General features: G+C 30.8%; 1 protein-coding gene across 5 annotated transcripts in view; it reads right to left on the bottom strand.

Moving 5' to 3' along the window:
• The window catches only part of LOC144842597 (voltage-dependent L-type calcium channel subunit beta-1-like), a 69,137-nt gene extending 48,284 nt beyond the window's left edge, over positions 1-20,853 (bottom strand). For all 5 annotated transcript variants that reach the window (XM_078699057.1, XM_078699048.1, XM_078699065.1 and 2 more), the window contains exons 1-2: positions 20,538-20,853; positions 6,349-6,438 (exon numbers count right to left, since the gene is read on the bottom strand). In XM_078699057.1, the coding sequence (XP_078555183.1) occupies positions 6,349-6,438; positions 20,538-20,654 (207 nt within the window). In that variant the 5' untranslated portion in view covers positions 20,655-20,853. The remainder of the gene's footprint in view (positions 1-6,348; positions 6,439-20,537) is intronic.
• Positions 20,854-22,836: the final 1,983 nt, after the last annotated feature.

The raw sequence follows: 22,836 nt of genomic DNA, 5'->3' as shown, positions 1-22,836 counted from the left end.
TTATCCAGTCGGTGATGCAGAAAATATTTAATAATGTCAACTGCCGCACCTACAAATGTTGAGTCACCTAAATTTGAGTGATTAATATTTTAATGAGACGATAAATTAATTTAAATGGTTTTGTATTAAAAATACTTTATTACAAATGCAAATATACTTTGTGATTTTATTTTTCGATTTTAGAATTAAATTTGGTAAAAATGTTTTGTTAGTGTGGTCTATAGCCATGTCTTATAGTTTTGCTATTATTGTTGTTAACACTTGTTTTCATGATGTTAGATTTTGTTCTGTTAAATTATTAACTTAATTAGTAATTAAATATTAATTATAAAATAAATTAAGTTATTAAATATGCTCCAAAACCACAAAAACAATTTTTATTTTAAAATGTGTTTTTTTTTCTAAACTTAAAACTTTAGCAGAATAAAGTGGTTCCTTAAAAGCAAATTGTATTCAATCAATTATAATTATGTTAACTATTAATATATAGTCAACATTGAAATATTCCATATTCAGTTATTAACTAATGACATGACAAATTTCCCTAATTCTCTTATTAAACATTTTGTTTCCCCAGTTGGAAGAAAGCAAGATCTAAAAATGAGAGAGGGCAGTATTTGTCTTCTTACAGTACACAGCACTGAATGAAACTAAGGGAAAGGGAAACACTTTGTGAATATATTATAAAAATGTAAAACAATTAACAAACCCAAAAAATGTTTGTTTCAAAAATGGGAAAGGAGAGTGTCATAAACCAAGTAATGTTATGATGAAAAGTTTACTGTTCTCTATAGTACCATACTTCAAACATAATAAACATTTTAAAACACATTCCTTGCAAATTGTGACAATTTGAAGAGCTGAATGTCAATGTTGTTTGCAGTAAACAAAGTGAAAGCTATTCTTGTGTACTGTCAGTAAACATTCTTTCTTTGGGACACCTATATTCAGGGGACACTTTCTGTGAAACAAGTGTAATATGTTTAATGTAACAGCCAACCACAATTAAGGGGATAACCCTATTAATGGGACACTTGTTGGGTTTCGAAATTGTCCTCTCAATAGGTACTGTACTGTAATAGGTACTGTACTGTAATAGGTACTGTACTGTAATAGTACTGTACTGTAACTTTATTTGTTCACCATTACTATAGCAAAAAATTGTTTAGTAAAGGAACAAATATAACATTTTAATCATCCTTCGGCTTGAATCACAATTTATTGAATTAATTATAAATTGAATATATTATTCTTTTAATTCATCTGTAATGTATACGGATGACATTTAAATCTGAACAATTTTTGTTTGGTATAAAATAATGAATCATCAATAAATTCAAATTGTCCAGCCTATATGGAAATTCTTCATAACGTTTTACATTGTATTATTGATCGGCTTCACTTTAATATCAATAATTCATTGTTATGTTAATTAAAGAGAATTTAACTGCACACGATGACCGTATCCCATACTGTACTTTTAACAATTTGCTTCTTGTAACTTTACACTAAATAACACCAAATTAAAAAGATGAAAATATATAAAATAATGATTATTATTAGTAAATGTGATATATTAGTAGTTTATTCAATGTGTATAAGGTGCAGATCCAGCAACAGGGAAGCACTAACACATAATATTAATAATAGTATATCAAAAATAAAAGTTCATAATTTCATGGATCCATCCACTTTCTAAATTTCATTTACTTTTTTAATTTGCTTTGGATATATCACAAATAATTAACAATAGAACAACACCCATAATAATCTTTCTGAATTTCAGTAATCTTACTTTTCAAAAATTGTCAAAATTCAGTTTAATTACTATTTTAAAGTTGCAGGATCACTTATTAAATTTGTAAAGCTTTCTAATGTACTAAGCTTGATTTCAAATGAATTTTATTTTATTATTTTCCATGAAAACTGATGTCATTGTGTCTACTATGACGATATCATTTAAACTTTTCAACTAGTATTAAGTTTAATTACTTTTAATAAGCAGTGGGAATAAAGTACAAGTTACAGGGTCACTTAAAGCAGGGAGTTGTTCAAGTTTCCTACTACTATTTACTAACCTTAATTTCAAATGAATTTTATTTTATTATTTTCCATGAATAGAGCAGTAACTGATATCCTCTATCGGAGTATACTGTATGATACTGCTTAAACTTTTGAACTGATATTATTCAATCAATTATTAGACAATACCTAATTCTAAGTATTTCAATGCAAAAATAAAAATGTAACCTACCTATAGCAAAAGTGATGATAAATGTTCTGTAGTAGAGCGTATTAAAAGTCTTGCAATGAAAACTATTATTAAATTATTGAATACACTTTAAACATAAAAATAATAACAAAATCGGTAAACAATATCAATAAATATGATGTTAAAAATACTAATCCCTTTAACCATACGAAATTAATGTTTTAAAAACATATAAAATATATTCAAAAAAATAAAAATAAATATTTGTCTATAAAAAATATTAATTTATTTGTATCTAATAAAGGTATTCACTTAACCTAAACCAACAACCAAGTAAGAAAAAAAAATAAATTTAAATATTTTAAACATTTCAGGTAGTATAAAAAACATTTAGAAAAAGCAGACGTCTGAAAAAGTCTAAAAATATTGTAATACAAAAATCAAAACATTAAAAAATAAAAATTATGGACAAAAATAGGCAAATTCAGTCAGAACTACACATAAAATTTAAACATACAAAAAAGTCATATAAAAAAATAGTTTAAAATATATAAATAAGTTTAATTGATTAGGATAATATAGGGAACTAAATGATAGCAAAGTACTTTTTATTAAATTAGGATTTCACAACCAGCACATAATGTAATGTGCACAACTTACTAAAAATTTAAAAAATAAAACTTTATCAAACGTAATGCCAACATGTCAATCTATTTAAACAATTTCACAAAATCAATTGATACAGTATCAACAACAAAAAACCAAAAAAGATATCGATGAAAACAAAAAATAGAAAGGTAATAATAAACTCACAGCACTGGTAGCAAGAGGTTCAGGTAGAGGTAGAGCTAGTTTCCTTGGAGGTACATGCATCCCAACATCTACACCAGAGTCCTTATCAGAATCTACACTTCCTTTATGTTCTAACATCTTTAATTCATTCCTTAAACTCTCTTTTAATTCGGCTTCTTTCTGCTTTTGAGCATGAACGGCTAAACGGGTGATCTCAAATATTCGTTCACCATCACTTCTTGGGCTTGGCATAGGAGAGGGCTTCTTCACTGGGGTCTTTTTCTTTGGTGCTTGTTTCGGCGCTGGCTTAGCTGCTTTCTTAGCAGGTGTTGGGCCTTCTTCTGGTTTAGGTTCATCCGTCCCAAGACCTAGTGTGGTGCTTGCCATTTTATGAATATCAAAAAAACTGCTACTGGTACCTGAAGATTTCCCATCTGTTTTATCATCGCCGATGAAATTACTAAAAATACTAGATTCCTTCTCTTTTTTTGGTTCTTTCTTTTTCTCCGGTTTTTTGGGAGGCGGTTTATTTCCACCTCCCGGAAGCAAGGCATCTTCAAGGGCGGTAAAAACATCTTCAAACCAAACCATGATTCTGACAGATGCAGTTGCTTAAAATTCCATGTACGCTGAAGTTAATGATTCTGTTATTGTGGGGGATGTTGCAAAATGCATTTGAAAGCGGACAGGGTTGTTGTTATGCAAATTTACCTTACACTCTTTCACACCTGTATGGTAGCAAATTCATTGGTCTCTGTCAGGCATTACTTCACCTCTGTATGGATTTGATCACCTTTTCTGTGTTAGCAGAGACAACCTTGTAAAAACCATTTCAAGCATTGTTACCGAGCATTCCATTATTGCAAAAGGGTTCAGACTTTTTAGAATACTGTACGGTACATGTTTACAATAATAGTCTTTCATAATTATGCAGGTAATAAAACTGATTAATGTAAAAGTTGACAAATTTTAACACACGACATGTATGCGAGTAAAAGAAACAGTTAAAAATAAAATATTACATGATGCATACTGCATTAAATATCTAATAATAATATCGCTACATGACAAAATTAATATTTACATGTGCAATTTAACATAGACTTGAACGCCTATAAAACCTCCAATAGTTTGTGGGAAATGGTTCTATGCTTTACTAAGTGAATTTGTGGATGCCAGCAGTGAATAAATATGAATAAATTGTTAAATTGATAAGGGCAATAACAGTGTCAACATAATTTATTACTGTACTTTCTGAATTAGATAAAATTGTAATTTTATGATAACAAATGCATACATTTAAAACCATTAAATAGTACAATCTGTAATGATGATCAAACACAAAACTGATAGAATATTGATTAGCACTATATTTACAACACAATGCAAACAATTGTTGAATATGATACAACATTGAATAGTTCAGATATTACCGTTAATAACCATACCCCCTCTGTTTATTGATCTATATTTTTTCATGACCTGAATTTAATGATAAGCTGGTATATTTTTAGAATAAACCAAAGTGAACACAAAATATCAATTGCTTAATACTGTACTACAAACAATGGTTGCTTGTTCACAATCACATACACATTAGACATCACTTATTTCAGGGGCCACAAATTGCAAAAATGTAAAATAAGAATAATCTTTGTATGGCAACTAGAAATAAAATTGTATTAATCTTAATAACTGATATGATATTGATTGATAAAAAAACTAGTCTGGGAACATTTTCATTAAAAAATTTTGATTTCATACAGTGTATTAATCTGAATTTGGCGTAGCAATAATGTCGTATTGTGCAGCATTTGGCTGTACGGCAGTGGCGAAGGCGGAAATGTTCCTGCAACTGCAAGCAGACTTACTTTATACTGTATCAGTTTCTGATGGTGTATTGGGCTGTACACTGACAATTTTTTGTTTCATGTGTTTAAATTTAAAATTTAAAAATTACTCTATTGTAATAAGTTTTAAACCAACCTACAATATTATAATTTAACAAAATATCTAACACTAATTAATGCCAAGTCAAGTTCATCATATTAAAACTAATTAATCCAAAGATACCAACAACTGAAATAATAATCTTTACCTCATTTTGCTTTTGTCGCATTCTGACCTGATCAAACTTGGTAGCATCCTCTCCCAAAAGCCCATCAAAAAAATAGATACAACCGTAAAATGGTATTTATAAGTAAGATTTAACCGCACGAATATGGCTTACTGCTACAAATAAGATGGGCGATGGGAGATAAGGTGTTAACCAGGCCCAAAGCTCCAAGGCTGCTAACACTTACAGCTGACAACTCTAATTAGATGGCCGGTCCCAAAGGAGGGAGCCCTCTCCTGTTTTGCCGATTAAACTATTGTAAAGTGGTCAATATTAATAATAATATCTATTGAATATTGCATTCCTTGATGACTGCCAATAATCAGGAGTTAAACTTAAAGTAACAATGATAAAGAAATATTTTGATCGTGGTGTTTGAGTTTCATAACTCTTGGTATATCTTAACTCACTTCTGTAGTATAACAATCTTATGGAAATGTGTGAATTACTGAGAATCAATTGATTATTCCTACAAGGACTTGTACCTATACATAGATGATCAGAAAAGGGTGATAATTAGGTAATATTTTAAATCCACTCTATTCCAAATTTCACTCCCTCAAACTTCTGAAAATTGTCAGAAAACTACAATATTCTTAAATGGTTCAAAATTCTTGCAGGCTTCAGAAAATCTGTTATTGGTATTCCTGGTTTTGGGATGTAGTTGAAACAACGTAACAACAGTAAATGCCCATCACATCACTTACTACTTCAAACCCTTGTAGCCTTGACATATGTAAATTGTAAACTTTTAAAAGTAAACTGTTAAAATTAAAGGCAGGTTGGAAGTTTGAATCAACATGCTATAAAAAGGTTCTTTCATATCTATTTCATATTCTATTATAACTCAGATTTTATATAATATTTATTATCCTTGAAACAGAAAGAGTTTTGTGAAGCATGTCTTTTAAACATTTTTGGGTACTTTTTTCTTAACAATACAAACAAAGAAAGTTTAAATATATAGATTGCCAAAATGGTGTAGAGAGTATAAAATATTGCTCAGACAATACACATTTAGATCCAAATCTGAAAACTGTACCTCTGTCACTTATTATTGTGCTCATTGTTAATCAGTTTCAAAGATAAATGGCCAAAATAGTTTTGTTCATTCCTTGTCTCACAACCCTACCTTATTCCCCTATCTCTTCCCTCTCCAATTCAAATCAGGCTAAATATAAAAAAATATTCTAAAATTAGTGTTTGTGGATAATAAAACAAAACTTACCTGCCGAATAATAAAACTATTGGAACTTGTGTCTGAAAAACTACCATTCGATGGCTTCATTCTATGCTTCTTTTTGCCAACTTTTCCAGACTAAAACAAAAGATCAAAGTATATTGTTATAAGTGAAGATGTACAGGTTGCATAGCTACTGTAAAACATAATAAAAATAACAATTATAATATCTTTACAGGCAAGTATTATACTGTAATCATTTAAATTGTATCTATTTACTTGTATTGTAATAAATATAAGGAATTAAAATTGTGAATCTCTTATAAATCAAAATTGCCTAGTTGTATTTAGCTATCCTGACTATAGAGGGCAGTATAACACTTTATTTTAATTTATTGGTGTGATGAGAAATCTCATTAATTAAAAATATGAATTGATACTGTATTTCAGAGGCGTAGAATGGTTTCCTTATCGGGAGGTACGAAGGTTTATTTTACTCAATGGCTACACAAAAAAACTGAATTCATAACCAACTTAGCAGTACTATAATTTTATAGCAAGTGAAGACCCATTATAATTATATATTTAATATTATATACCGGCAACTTTCAATTCATGGCATCTGATTGGTTAATCGCTGGTCTACAGTTATTGCCATGCCCTCGAAATATAGACTGCCTAAACTGCGTATATCTGTTTCCTTATCTTATCTCAATATACACAATCGGATCCACACGAGCTATGCGACGATTGCGTAGGTGCACTAGCCTACGATGGTTATCAACTTTCTGAGGATTTAGTATGTTTAGCGGCCAGTTAAAATATGAACAAATAAAGTATATAAATATTTATTGCTTATTTGGACGTAGCAAATTATCAAATTCAGGCCTTTTGTTGATGTTTGTTTCTTCGCACCGAACTGTGCCACTCACTGCACTAGCCAGGCCTACTCCAATCAAGTCCATGTTAATTGTTATGCGTTCGCTTCGGTCTAGCCTGCAACTGAACTGCATGGTACTGTATATAAAAAAATATTTACTGGGCTTTCATCGAGGCACGGTAAAAAATATAGCCCTCTGTGATCTGGAGACATGCTATATCCTATCAACTTCGTCTCAGATATAATATAGTCTTCATATCACCTTGGCCTATAATTTTAACCATGCCCAGGAAATATTTGTATACTATATTTTTAATTGAAGTTGGCCCAATGGTTGTCCATTTTTGCATAATCATATTTCTTTTTTACAGTACATATAAAGCATGCAAGTCCTTGTCCAGCCTCTAGCAATCACTAACTAATATGCATGTACTACTCAAAACCTGTATGTTAACTAAACCAAGACAAATTCAAATCAATAATTATACAGGCTTAGGAATATAGCAGTTATTTTTAAGTAGAATCCTTCCTCTGCCCATTTCAGAACTATTCTTCTTAGCATGATTATTGTTATTTTAAGAATTCAACATGTCACTGTTTCAACTAAGTCACTTAAGCTTCCTAGGAGTAATGTAGACAAAATATTACAAACAAGCAAGCATCCATCATTTGTAAGATTGAAACATAATAAGACACTAATTAATAAAGACCAATTTTGCAATACCGATTCTGAATTGGAAATGTAAGAAAGGGCAACATCCAGAACAAGTAGCTGTAAGACGTGCAACTGGACAGATATGCGGATGTCCCAAAGGATGGTTTCTGGAAACTGTACTACGATATTAAAAGATTCTTAATTTTTTTAAATTGAGATAGTTAATATTTTTGTCAATACTTTAATAACGTTTTTAAATTACAAAGTTTAGTAATGCCAATATAAGTACCATAGATAGGTTTTGTTGACTTGCCTTGACTTGATTTTAATAGTAAACTGAATCACAGAAAAGCTCTAGAAAGATCCCACTCAGTATCAACAATAATCGTAAAGCATTTGCCAATAAATTTTAAAAGCCTACCAGTTTCTTTTTATACATCATTATAATCTACTCGGGTATAAAAAAAAAACTTGTAAGTATACAGAAGAAGCTGAAGTATCAGTTATTGTTAATGCGTCATGGGTAAAATCATGTCTACGTGTACTTCTGAAGTCTACAGTAAATAAATACTAGTGTAGTGTTCAATTAATTAAAGTTATCTCCTTAATAGGAATTCTACTATATTTCAATGACCACATTATTCAGTAATGTACTTCACCTAAAATATAATCTCTCCTTTTGAACACAAAATGTCATGGTACGATTTGTAAAGTACTTGGTTTTGCATGTACATGGATTTTTAGGGAGTCAACTAAATAGTACAGAATACATTTGATTTAATGATAAGCTACAGTATACTGTAATAATAGTGCTTTCTTTTGTCTAGTATTCTGTTGGTTTTAATTTCAGAATATAGATAGAAAGATGTTCAATGGGTAAATGGTGAAATAATCAAATAAATAGCAAATAAATTAGCTATCAAGAAACAAACCTTACCATACTTATCCCAAGTGTAATATTACAAATACTAATTTCTTCCTTTGATTTGTTTAATTAATTATGTCATGAGCTATAAATAGAATAGCTAATGTACAGTATGAACAGCTGACTACTGTTTCTAGATATTAAATTGACAAATGAGTATCAAATTAACCTTCTTCATTATAAACGTAAATAACCAGTGGGAACAAATTCACAATGTCAACACATGTTTATAAATACGATAAAAAAGACTATGTACCAAATACCAGATTTTCACAAATTTACAGCAAATATACTGTACATTAGTATTTGTTTTGCCATAGAAAACTAATCTAATGTAATTAACTCTGTGTAAGACATGATGATGGTATGTTGGGATTTGCCAACAATGTGTTCTGTAAGCAATTTCCTCCTTTTTTATTTGTTTCTATATGGAAACAGTCAAATTTTTGTAGCCAGTTAAGGAAGATACAGTGGGATTGTTTTTGTACAAAGACAATATATTTCTTATTTTGTCTTGACTGAAATTCAATAATTTGCCTTGTCTGTTCAGCATGTACCATATCATACACTCAGTATGCTTAGAGTTTACTTTGGCCTCCTGGAAAATGATATTAAATGGTTGTCTACAGTACCTTAATTCTTAAAAAGTCATTTTGAAGTATAAAGGCATTGTTGCATTTAAACTCAATCAGTTTAAAATTTCATTTTAAAAATAATTAAATATTTAAGTTTACATGCAAAGTCCATTGATTAATTTTGTACTAATTTATACTAGTGCCTCACTCAACATTATTTATGATATTATGTAAGTACTACTGGAGCCTGAACATAAAATTAATATTAATTAAAGCTACAACCTATGATCACTGAACTGTGAATTGAGAGATTCCTTTACAGGGAACGGATTTTACGTTTATCTAAATGAAATTTAATTACGCAATGAACATATTTAGACCTCAGGAGTATGCAGACTTTTCCTGAAAGTTGGAAAAAAAGAGGTGAAAGAAAAATAAACATACACCACTATCATTAAAGGCAGCGCTTCGAATTTTCTGCCTACGAAAAATACCACCATTGTATAACTTTGGATACTATCTTATCTGAAGCAAGTAGAGTTTACCCACCATACTTAGTATATAAGAATTCATGTTGCTAGAAATTACTGCACAAACAGATTAGTGCACAAACAGATTTGTACATGAAGCCCATGTACAAGAAGTAGGCGCGCATGTCATCTGTATGGTGCTGTGTTGTTATTATTCATTCATAATCTTACTGATAATGACTTTGGTTTCATGATTTACATTTATACTGTATATAATTGTTTGCGAGTTCATGTACTATACAGTGCATACTTCTGTACACTAGTAGTAGCATCATAACCTGTAAATTAATTATAGAAAACCAAGTGCACCTTGTAGATTTTCACGTTTGTAAACCAGGATACCAGCAAAAGCACTTCTTTGTGACAATGACAGTATCTATAATTTCCTCTGTTGTCAATTTCAAAACAAGACTATAAATGCAGTATTTTGAGAGAGACTAAAGCAAGACAGTTTACACAGCAATAGCTCGCAATAAATAATTACCTGTTTGTAAATAACCATTAATAATGTACTTTGATAGATTTGTGCTCTGTGAAGTTCACAGCCTGGTTACATTATATTCAAATACATATTCATAAAATTCATTTTATAATTTGAGTTCAGTTATTAATATTAGACAGCTAAACAGTAATTTTAGTTTTCGAGGTCAAAAAATCCAGACAAACCATTTGTTTTAAAGTTGTTCTTTTTCATAAAATCGTAATTAATTCTGAATCAATTATTCTTAAATCAGATTCAAGAAATCATGTTAAACTGGACAGAAAATCATTCCGATGAAATTGTAGAATAACCCTTGCGAGGAGGTTTTTCAAAAGGCCTAAAGTCATACTATCCATAATTAATTCATGCATAATGAAAATATACATCGATACTTACTACAGTTATTTATCTCATGAAATGTTCTATCCATGAATCTACAGTATTTGTAATACTTTATATATCCTGCCTGTAGTCATTTATCCCTTGATTAATTCATACATTCATATTCATTCAACCTTGAAAATTTGACATTAACAATTAATTAATTATTCATAGTATCTATTTTTTGATATAAAATTCCTCCAACTGAATTTGCATAGTATCAAGACATATAGCTGTAGAGTAGGCTAGTCATAGGACAAGTTTAGCTAAGTTTAGAAGAAAAGATTAATACTAGGGGCATGTGTTTAATGAAATGAATAGAAGGAAAAAGTGTCTATTGTAGGAATCAACAATTTGTAAGTAAGAGAAAAGTGAAGACAGTGTATTAAAAACAGTACTAGTACTGTACAGTAGGAAGGTGTCTATATCATTATATAACACCTAAATAAATTCCTGTCATTTGATTGGATGATTGTGGGTCACATGGCGTGCAATAGTACGCACTATTAAACGATCGTTTAATAGAAGTTTTTTCGTGTACGAAAAAAAAAATTCTTTTCACATTTGGAAAATATTTTTTTAATAATACTATTGAAATACAACAGCACCACCTGTTGTGTACTTTCGCCGTGAATTGAATGTCATGACTGGTTCCGCGATGGAAGTACATTTTTGGAGAGATATACACTAATTTAGATCAAAAAGGCATTTAAATTAGCTTTAGATCGTTTGTAGGATTTTGATAAATTAATAAAAACATCTCTACAAGACGTGGAATCATTGGAAAAAACAGCAAGGGGAAATATCAAGTATGAAGGGACCAATGATTTTATATAGCCAAAGGCTAGATAGCAAACTGCAATGTTATCGCAGTTCAAAAAGTGATTCTACATGGAGAGGGAACCAACAAGATGGCCGCTGCAATCGACCAATCAGATATACCCTACGCAGTCACGCACTACTACGCCTGTGTTGACCGTATCAGCGTGAGAAGCATTCTTCACATTCTCTCCCTTCGATACACATTCAGCGTGTTGAGCGTATGAACATGAATGCATTCTATATGATCCTCGTATACAAAAATTGCTAGAAATTACCAAGTAATTATTCCATTCCATAGCAATTAACAATATATTATTATAGGAATCAACAGCTGTAAAAATGTTAAATGTTAAATGTATTATTGTAGTCCTCAAGCTTAACTGGAAACTGAGGAAATTCAGATTAGGCCCTCCACAGACCCACGGCAGCCAGCAGTGCAGCGCCTACCAGATCAGCACACCGGGAGACATATGGGGAAATGTTAAGTATGAAGGGACATATAGTGGGAAGGGACAGTGTATATTTAAAACATTACTACAGCAGGCAAGAAGGACAATGTCTATTTACGATACGATACGTTTTGTAGGAAGGGACAGTGTTATAAGGAGGGTCAATTCAATTCAATTCAAAATTCTTTAATCATCCCACACGGGGAAATTCAAATAAAAAGGTCTGGATTAAAATGATCTTACAAAATATACAAAATATCACAATACACAGTGCAATATAAGAAGAGTCAGCATGGAATGTATGGTAAAATTTTGGCTTTTGCAATTTTTGATCAGTATAGTCAGTACAGAAAATTATGAGTTTTCTTTGGAACCTCTTAGATGTTCTCAAATGGTCGCTTCTCCAAATATTTTGCACCATCTCCCCTTGATTATTCTATTCATACTAATCCATTTAAGCAAATTAATAATATTATCCTAGTAGTCAAATGAACAAAACCTGAATGTGTTTTGAACTGTTACAGCCAAGTATCAAACACAGTATTTAGTCACGATTCCTATGAAAAAAAAATATAGTAACTGAATAATGTTAAATAGTTTAATAAAAGAATGACCAATGATTATTATTAATTAATAACTGGAATATTAATACAAACTAGATATTGATCAGTATATTTTACCCAATTACAGCAAGCTGTGAAATCCCGCCACGAACCTCAAGGGAGCTTGCATTTTTATTACTAAAATATGAGACAGTGTGGAAAAACCATGGTCAAATTTTTAAATAAAAAGGATAAAATATGTATTTAAATTATGTTTTCTTTTTAACCTGATTAACTAAAAATACTAAAAACAACATAGCTATCTTAATAAATATAGAATATAGTTAAGAAAAATATAAAATGATGGCCGATGTCTATCATATGAAAAATGTAATGTGTGAAAAGCTATTCTGTCATCGATGCTGTGTGTTTACTGTGCTGATGGAATTCTAAATGAAGCAAGCTAAAGAATGTTCCGGGTCAGTAATCACAATGCTCAAAATCCAATATTCCAACAATACAAGGAGTCTATTGCTAAGAATAATTTCTACCATATAGATAGATGATTGTATATCAAAAGAGTGACCAAGGAAGGGGAAAAGCATGACAGAAAGAAAGAGACATTCAAGACAGTTTTTAGTTTAAGAATGTGTTTTCTTCTTTACTGTATTGTGTCAACTGTCATGTATCAAGCTCTTCTGTTAGATGTGAATTTTGAAAAATACTAATAACAAGTAATAAAATACAATCTTATTAATTTCAACCAATTGTATAATTAAAGTAAACATTTTTTAGATGATTAAACATTTTTTTGGATTTTATTTTTTTGGCACTGGGCAGGGAGAGGAGGTGGTTCTTAATTTATCGTGTTATGTAGGCCTATTCTGTTGTGTAAGGCTCTCAGCTGTTGGAAGTTGGATGTAAATTGAAGTCAAATTAAGTAAAATTAATAAAGTAATGAATTACACAGTTTAAGTAATTAATTTCAACCCCATTTAATATTTATTTTCACAGAAATGAAGAGTGAAGTGAAGAGATAGGAGAAATGTACTTTAAACTGAGCACTTTTTCCTTTACCATGGTTTTCTTTTAAACATAGATTACAAAATTATAGACCGAAAAATAAATATTGCACAGTACATTGAGGCATAGAAGACATTCTAATTTATAATATGATTAAAATTGAATCTATAAAGTATTGATAAAAACAATCTTTGTGATCATAAAATGGGTAATATTTAGTTTTCTTGGCCACACTACAAACCTTACTTGCGTATAACACAGATGACACTTGACAGAAAACGCCATAGATGTTTTGGTAATTAATATCCTAATTCCTAATCAAAATTACTAACAACGGATGACAATTTTATGCACAATATGACTGTAGTTATTCAATGATATAATTTAGCTAGTAATTTTCCTTAGTAAAGAAATTCTGTAAGATCTTTATAATCTATCCGAGTTTGTTTAATTTTAAAACTGCAAATGATAACAAGGTTTGTAGTGAATTATAAAGTAATATTTTTAAACCTAAAAATTATTATTATTATTATTATTATTATATCCAGTAAAAAGGAATGGTTCTGGCCTCAACTCTGTGAATTTAAACACTCTCTTTATCCTCACCTGCAAAGGTTAAAGTTGAAATTGAGTCACTTTAATAGGTGTATGATCATGAATGCATAAGAAGATGGATTTTGTTATGAATAAAGGCTCAGCTTAACTAGGTAATGATAATTACACTACTGAAATACCTAATCTAATTTCTTATGTTATTTCTGGAATTACATTTGCCGATAGACTTCATTTAACAAAATGACAGCCTGAATAATCATAATTGTATGTTACCAGAAAACGAATAATCTCTAGACTGGTTGAAATTATTTATAGAGTTGGGCCTAAAAAGGTAAATAAAGATGGTACTATATTATTGTTTCACTGTTTATAATAAAGTCCTGTATTGTTATTCTAAATGCTTTCAATCAATTTCAAGTATTGAGATAAAACATGAATAAATTTGAAATATTTGTAATAAATTATGCCAGACAATAATAATTAAATATTCTTTCATGATAACATTCTGTAATAAAATGCAGTCATGTGGGGTTTCTGCACTTACAGGTTCTAAAGCATGAAGTACAAAAATGGCAATGAATTAAGGTGAAGAAAGAAGGCGAAAGAAGGTAAAATGAATTGAGGTGAAAGGGGGAGAAAGAAAAAGGTACAATGAATTAAGATGAAGAAGGAAGAAGAAAGTACAATGAATTGGGGAAAAGGAGGAAGGAATGGGAAGAAGGTACAATTAATTGGGGAGAAGAGGTATAATGATTTGAAGTGAAGGAGAGAGAAGGAAGAAGAAGTAGGTACAATGAATTGAGGTGAAAAGGAGAGAAAGAAAAAGGTACAATGAATTAAGCTGAAGAAGGGAGAAGAAGTACAATGAATTGGGGATAAGAAGGAAGGAATGGGAAGAATGTACAATTAATTGGGGAGAAGAGGTATAATGATTTGAAGTGAAGGAGGGAGAAGGAAGAAGAAGTAGGTACAATGAATTAAGGTGAAAAGGGGAGAAAGAAAAAGGTACAATGAATTAAGCTGAAGAAGGGAGAAGAAGTACAATGAATTGGGGATAAGAAGGAAGGAATGGGAAGAAGGTACAATTAATTGGGGAGAAGAGGTATAATGATTTGAAGTGAAGGAGGGAGAAGGAAGAAGAAGTAGGTACAATGAATTAAGGTGAAAAGGGGAGAAAGAAAAAGGTACAATGAATTAAGCTGAAGAAGGGAGAAGAAGTACAATGAATTGGGGATAAGAAGGAAGGAATGGGAAGAATGTACAATTAATTGGGGAGAAGAGGTATAATGATTTGAAGTGAAGGAGAGAGAAGGAAGAAGAAGAAGGTACAATGAATTGAGGTGAAAAGGGGAGAAAGAAAAAGGTACAATGAATTAAGCTGAAGAAGGGAGAAGAAGTACAATGAATTGGGGATAAGAAGGAAGGAATGGGAAGAATGTACAATTAATTGGGGAGAAGAGGTATAATGATTTGAAGTGAAGAAGGGAGAAGGAGGAAGAAGAAGGTACAACGAATTAAGGTGAAGTAGGGGAAGAAGCTACAATTAATTGAGGTGAAAAGGGAGAAAGAAAAACATACAATTAATGGTGAAGTAGGGAGAAAGAGGTACAATGAATTGAGGTAAAGAGGGAGAAGGAGGGCTAATGAATTGGGGAGAAGGAAGAATGTACAATTAATTGAGGTGAAAAAGGTAATGTACAATGATTTCAGGTGAAGAAGGGAGAAGCAGGAAGGAGGTACAATGAATTAAGGTGAAGAACGGAGAAAGAAGATACAATGAATTGGTGAAGGAGGAAGGAGGTACAATGATTTGAGGTGAAGGAGGGAGAAGTAGGAAGAAGGTACAATTAATTAAGGTGAAGCCCGGAGAAAGAAGGTACAATTGATTGGTGAAGAGGGAAGGAAAAACAATGATTTGAGGTGAAGAAGGGAGAAGGAAGAAGGTCAAATTAATTGAGAAGGAGGAATGGGAAGGTCAAATTAATTGAAGAGAAGGAAGGGACAGAGGTACAATTAAATGAGGAGAGGAGGAGATGAGGAATGGGAAGAAGATACAATTAATTGAGGTGAAGTAGATCAAATTAATTGAGGTAAAGAAGGGAGAAGAAAGAAGAAGGTACAATTAATTGAGGTGAAGTAGATCAAATTAATTGAGATGGAGAAGGAAGAAGAAGGTACAATTAATTGAGGTAAAAACGGAGAAAGCTGGTGTAATGAATTGAGGTGAAACAGGGAGAAGGGGAAGAAGGTACAATTGATTAAAGGGAAGACGGTACAATTGATTGAGGGAAAGAAGGTACAATTAATTAATTGGGGCAGGGAAGTAAAGGTGTTAATTGAGAGTTAAGTTGGGCAAAGCCATATAAATATTCTATGAAGGGACAATGAGGAAGTAGGTACAATGACTTAAGATGAAGTAGGGAGAAGAGATAAGAAGGAGTACAATTAATTGAGAAGGGAGAACAAGGTACAGTTAATTGAGGTGAAAAGGGAGAAAGATAGTGCAATGAATTGAGGTGAAAAAGGAAGAAGGGGAAGAAGGTACAATTGATTGAGGAGAAGAAGGTACAATTAATTAATTGGGGCAGGGAAGTAAAGGTGTGACATTCTTGTTAATTGAGAGTTACAGTAAGTTGGGCAAAGACATATAAATATTCTATACAACAAGATAAGCATATTTTGTAATGTTAATTAGTCCCATTATACTGGAAACATACTCTATGTCTTTTGTAATATTAGTCATCTTGTGTCTGGAGGGCTGAAAGTTATAGTAGTAGTCGGAATGAGACAAGCAAACCAAAGTAAGAAAGTCAAATAAATCTAATACACTAGAACCTATCTTTTTTGTTTTCAAGTCCTAGTAATTAGTAACTCCTTAAGCATCTTCTTCTTTTGATGGACAGTGCCAAGCAATAAGTTTACATTACAAATTAAAAATCAAAAACATTAGTAGTAGGTTCTACTGAACTGTATAATAGTTCTACATCTGTTTTATAACTACTCTGTATCTATCTTCAGTACCCCACAGTGTAAATTTGAATCAAATGATTAAGATAACCCATAGGTTTTGTCATAATTGAAGAACAGTTGTACTTTTGTCTTGTAATTAGATATTGTACATCAATTCAATAACTTAACCGTTATATTAATTAAATGTTCATTCATGACGAGAGCCAATTACACAAAGTCAATGTTCAAACTTCTTACTCAGGTAGTAACTATGGAATCCATAACAGTTAACACATCATATTAACAACAGTTCTGAATATAATTTTATTCAAATTTTTTTTTTTTGCTTTTTAATAGATATGGCACCAAATATACCAAGTTTAGGAGATTTTATGAAAGAAAAAACAAAATATTTTATAGACCTAGCTTGACTTTGGGATCAAGAAAGGAATACAGTATCGATAAGTTTTAAAAAAGCATGAATATTTAAATTATTATGTCAGCCTATACTTGAGTAATCTTGCAATAAAGCATAGTATGGTTCACATTTTTAGTTTGGTATATACTTTTGTAGTTCTATAACGAAAACGTCCTTCTTTTCGTTTAATAAAATTAACTACAAATACTCACCAGTGTTCAATACCACCATGTATGCTAATATAATTTTTGTTCGATAAATGAAATTATAGATATTTGAATTTCAGATTTGTTAACCGATCATACATGCACAATTGTTTATTAATGGCTATGCTGAATGATTTTACTTGGTTATATTAAATCAATTTCAGAAATTATTCAAAAATATTCATGAGGGTACTTCATATAGCAACGATAAGGTGCCTTTCATGGCGTGTTGAATAAAAAATGAATACTAACTAACTAACTAGCCTTTTATGATAGACCGATCTAAGATACAATGGGGCACAGTACAGGATTTAATACTATTTTGTATGATGTTTTCTTACTTTAAATACAAGATATTAATATTACACACAATTAAAACATTTTTTATAATGACAAGAATTCACAATATGCATACAATAAATTCTACCTTATTTTTTATTTTATTAAAAAAAAAATTATATACTGTAGATTGTCAGATTAAATTGAAGTAATACAATTAAGATAAATACAGTAATAATCCATTTGTAAATGCTATTTTCAAAATATATTACTGTGCTGTTTATACTGTACAACAGTGTATACAATAGTGTGGCTATTGCTTAACAATGAAGAAACAAAATAAATAAAAAATCTAGCTTTTGAATAATAATATCCAATTATTTGATTTTTACTCGAATTATATAGCAGATTTATTTTGAACAATACTTATTTACAAATACACAAAAAACCAAATCTAGCCATTGAATTGACCTTCAGTCATCTAGAAAACTGTATGAAAACCCATTCTCTAGATGTAAAAAAAAGTAATGATTGTCCCAAGGTTTTATGAGTAGAGCAAAATATATTTTTAGCATTTAAAAAACAATGTGAACTGGATAGGGACCCAACTTGGTGACACTCATGCAACAATTAGTTATTTTGTAATACTATGTTCAGAAACATGCCATGTTATTTTGTAATTGTCATGCAGTGTTTTTCTCCCAATATTAACATCTTTTAAGAAACCCATTCGAATATAATAATATTGTTTGAAATTAAGAAAAGGAAAAATGATGATACTTGTCATATGATTGTTTATTATTAGACTCGCTTTGACAAAATTAACATTGTTGGAAAATACATTGTAATACTACAGGTACTAAACTGAAAACTTTACCAACAAGGTTTAACATTGTAATTTAACAAATTAAAAACTATTTCTTTAAAGTATTAATGAATGAAAGCAATACAGTTCTAGATTTTTAAGAAAATTATAAAACCAAAATTAATATTCTAAGAAGAATTTACTCATTATTCCTTCAGTCATTATTTACAAATTTATTTATAAACACTTGTCAAATTCATGCACAGTAGCAGTATATAAACTAATAATCTAATCATGTACCTTTATAGGTCCACGATCTAATCTTCATACCATTGTTTTCCCAGTTGGTCTAATTAGTAATTAGATATGTTAGAAAAATGTAATTCCTCCTCGTAAGTGAATACGTTTGGTACTAATACAATGTTTTGCTTATGTTATTTAACACTTTCACTGTATTTGGCTATATATTTATATTGTAAAATGTTATTTAATAACCATTATTTTAATATAATTTACATTTGATTGGCAAAGGAGTACATGACATGATCACAGTACTACTGTGCATACATGGCTTGAGCTTCAAGGGTGGAATGATCAAAGTTATAATAATAATAATTTATTAATTTATATTGCGCAAATTACATAAAATATATGTTCAAATGATGTCACAATATATTCAATTAAAAATAAAACTATCAAAGCAGGCCTAACTAGTTTGAGTCTGCCCTTACAAATAATGTTGGTATATTCAGTGAGTCAGTATAAAATAGTGAATTAAACTAGATGATGGGTGTGAAGGTTAGGTTAAAGCTATCTTATAACTGGCAACAAACTAAGGTTTTGCTTTTCAGATTCCTTATCTCTATCCATTTTATAACACTGGCGTAATCCATACTTTTAATATTAAAGTCGAGTGGATGACCTGTTAAAGTATGATGGTGCAAACCACAGCCATCAGTGTCAAGACAGTGATTAACCGATGGTAGTTCTGGTAGTACTAGTAGAACACATCTGGCTTGTGTGCACTCGAGATAGTAGGGGGATATCCCTGTTATATAGGTGAAGGGGTGACCAGATCCATTACTTACAGTCAACAACAAGATGATGGAAATCATTTTGGATGCTTCACTTGATGATATATAAATAAAACTCTTTGATAATCCAAAAAAAAGGCATTACACTGAACACATAAATGCTTCCTAATATCATAATTAAATTAATGTTGAAATATTTAATTCTAACTAGGCCTAGGGGCCTATATTTAATTATTAATAACTTTGTATTGCAATACATCATGCAGGGAATTTAATGTGTTTCACAAACACAACATAAATACTTTCTGGAAAATGGATTATAATATTCATTATTATATACAGAAATGATAAATGACTAAAAAATTATAAATGAGAAGTGAATTGCATTTAGGCTAGATAAAAAAAATTTAAATCAGGACACATCATTACCAAGCACAGTTAATCAAAGTAAAGGGCAAACCCTAGGCCTGGGCTAGTTTAGGCCTATTTCATTTACACACAAGTCTAAGCGTTTAAGTAGGCCTAGGCCTACTAGGCCTAGACCTTCTGACCGATCTGTCGTTGTTGTGATCGAACATCGTTCGAAGAAAAGAGTCATTTAATTATCGATTAAATTCCTATGGCTTAATTAGGCCTATTCTATTCAGAAAATAAGCAGACTGCTGCCCACACATATATTATCACATGTACAATGCACTAATATGCACAAACAGAAGTACAAAACTCACTTGATGATCAGTGTGATTAACTAGAGGAGGAGGTTGGTTTAGCTCACTTCCTACCATTCCATTCCCGGGGCCCACTTCCAGCCCTCGAAGGCTTGAGTTAGATGAATAGGCTGTCATTATTTGCCTGTGGTTCACGTAACTTAATTGTCAACACAATATACATTTTCACATAAATTCGTACATCACAATCGTATCCTCATGATTAAAAAACCACAATAGTTTTACGGACAGCAAAACATTTGCAAAAAAATTCGCAAAAATTCCTGAGATATTTTGACGCGAACTTCCCCAAAGGTCGACGAGCAATGTCAGAATTTCAGAAATGGCCGGTCGCCGTCATATGAACATTTCCATTATCTGTAGGGAAATCAATTCATATTTAAGTACATATTTCTATTAAATATGCTTTACTCATATATATTATGCAATTGCTAGAATGTTTATAAACCTTTTTATCATAAAATCTGTTTATTTTGTTTAAATTTATATTAATAATAGTGAATTTAAAAAGTTGTGTTACTTTTTTTGGTCACAATAAATTAATGGAGCTGTCTAAATAAACATGACGTCACACAGTTGCGCCCTCAATTGAGGTATAAATATAAACTGTATTTTCAACTACTAGTCTTACGCATACAGTTTCACCGATCATATTTATTTATATAAATTTAATTAAATGATTAGTTAATTAATGCGTATAGGTCCATGCAAAATGTAAAAGTAACATTTAGCGCTCGTAAACTACAACTTTTTAAGTATTTTATGCTTTTTATCGTATTTTAACTTTTAACTTCCAAAAATCTACTTTTTAAACTTAAGTTTTTGTGCAATAGGCCAATGTTTGTGTATTCTATTTTTTTATGTTTGTTTATATTTTATATATATCTGTTTTTAATTGTACTAATATTTACTTGCCAATCTTTAAGAAGAATTTCTATTATTATTTTATATGATAATGGACAAATAAAGCTATTCAGTATTCAGTATTATATAGTATTCAGTACTTTTAATCGTTAATATTTTAAAAAGCCATTCCTAATGCAATAATGCGGACCAAGTCATCCAGGTCTAAAATATATGTTTTTATAAAGTTCTTATGAGAGAAATGAAATAAAAAAGTGTTCAAATGCCGCTTATTAACTAAGCCAATCATTCGACTATGGATTAATGGGCATGAGAAAGAACGTATTGTTCATTTTAAAGTAAAAAAAAGAAAAAGATTGTAATTGTGCATGTTATTGTATTATGTTGTTGTTTTTTTGTTATACGGTGATAATTACAGCTCTATGATGACGTACCGAATCAGTATGAACCAATACTAATTATTGGTTATTAATTTATTTACGGTCATCACTTTTTTTACAGTGGCACACTGGTGCAACCAAAATAAAACAAAACGAATACATAACAAATATACAAAAAAACTATTAACAAAAACTTAAGAACAGTAACAAAATTTAGCAACAAATGCAAAATAATGTATAATATAATAATAATAATAAATACTTGTTGGTAGGTAATTAGGCGTTAATGATATCGAACACCTAAGTGGTATAAGACGATGATAATGACAATCTGATTCATGTCGAGGATGCGTGATATCCTATTGATTGGTAACATCATTTTAAACTTGAATTGTGCAATGAGTCACTCATACTGGATGGTGGACGACGGAGGGCGGGATAGATGGAAGGAGTATTGCAAATTCTATTTTTTAAACTGCCGTCAACTCGCATCAAAATCCGGTGGCGGTCGCTTTAGTTTATGGAAGCAGAGATATTAAAGGCATTCGAAAGTAGTATAATTTTCAGCATCGCCAATGTGGAGAATTGGAAAAAGAGAAGAAAAACACATAAATACCTAATCAGAGGTTTTTCCTTCATGCATTAATCAACCAAAGTGGTAGAACTAGGCCTAACCAAACTGTTATTTTAAAACAATGATCAAAATAGAATTATTGTCTTTGCCGTTACGGACACCAAGTGCTGGAGATACCCCCCTCCCCCCTATAAGATCAAAACGTAAACAGTCGTATTCGCAAAAAGACGACCTCTATATTTAGAGACCACGCCTTGCTTCTGTATTTAGGTACTAATTAATCAGATTATGATACACGAAAATGATTGAAAACATGCTAGCGGAAAAGGTTATATATTCTAGAAGAATAAACACACGGGACATGTTGCCTATTTTTAGAATTATTATATTCATCTTAACAAGAAGTTTGTACCTGCTCAATAGGAAGTCGTCTTGTTTATGACGTCAGTGATACGTCATTTAGTCGGCGCTGCAAGCTATA

The sequence above is a fragment of the Antedon bifida genome, chromosome 1 (assembly GCF_963402885.1).
Source record: "Antedon bifida chromosome 1, ecAntBifi1.1, whole genome shotgun sequence".
NCBI lineage: Eukaryota > Metazoa > Echinodermata > Crinoidea > Comatulida > Antedonidae > Antedon > Antedon bifida.
This window is presented reverse-complemented; position numbering and strand designations above follow the sequence as displayed.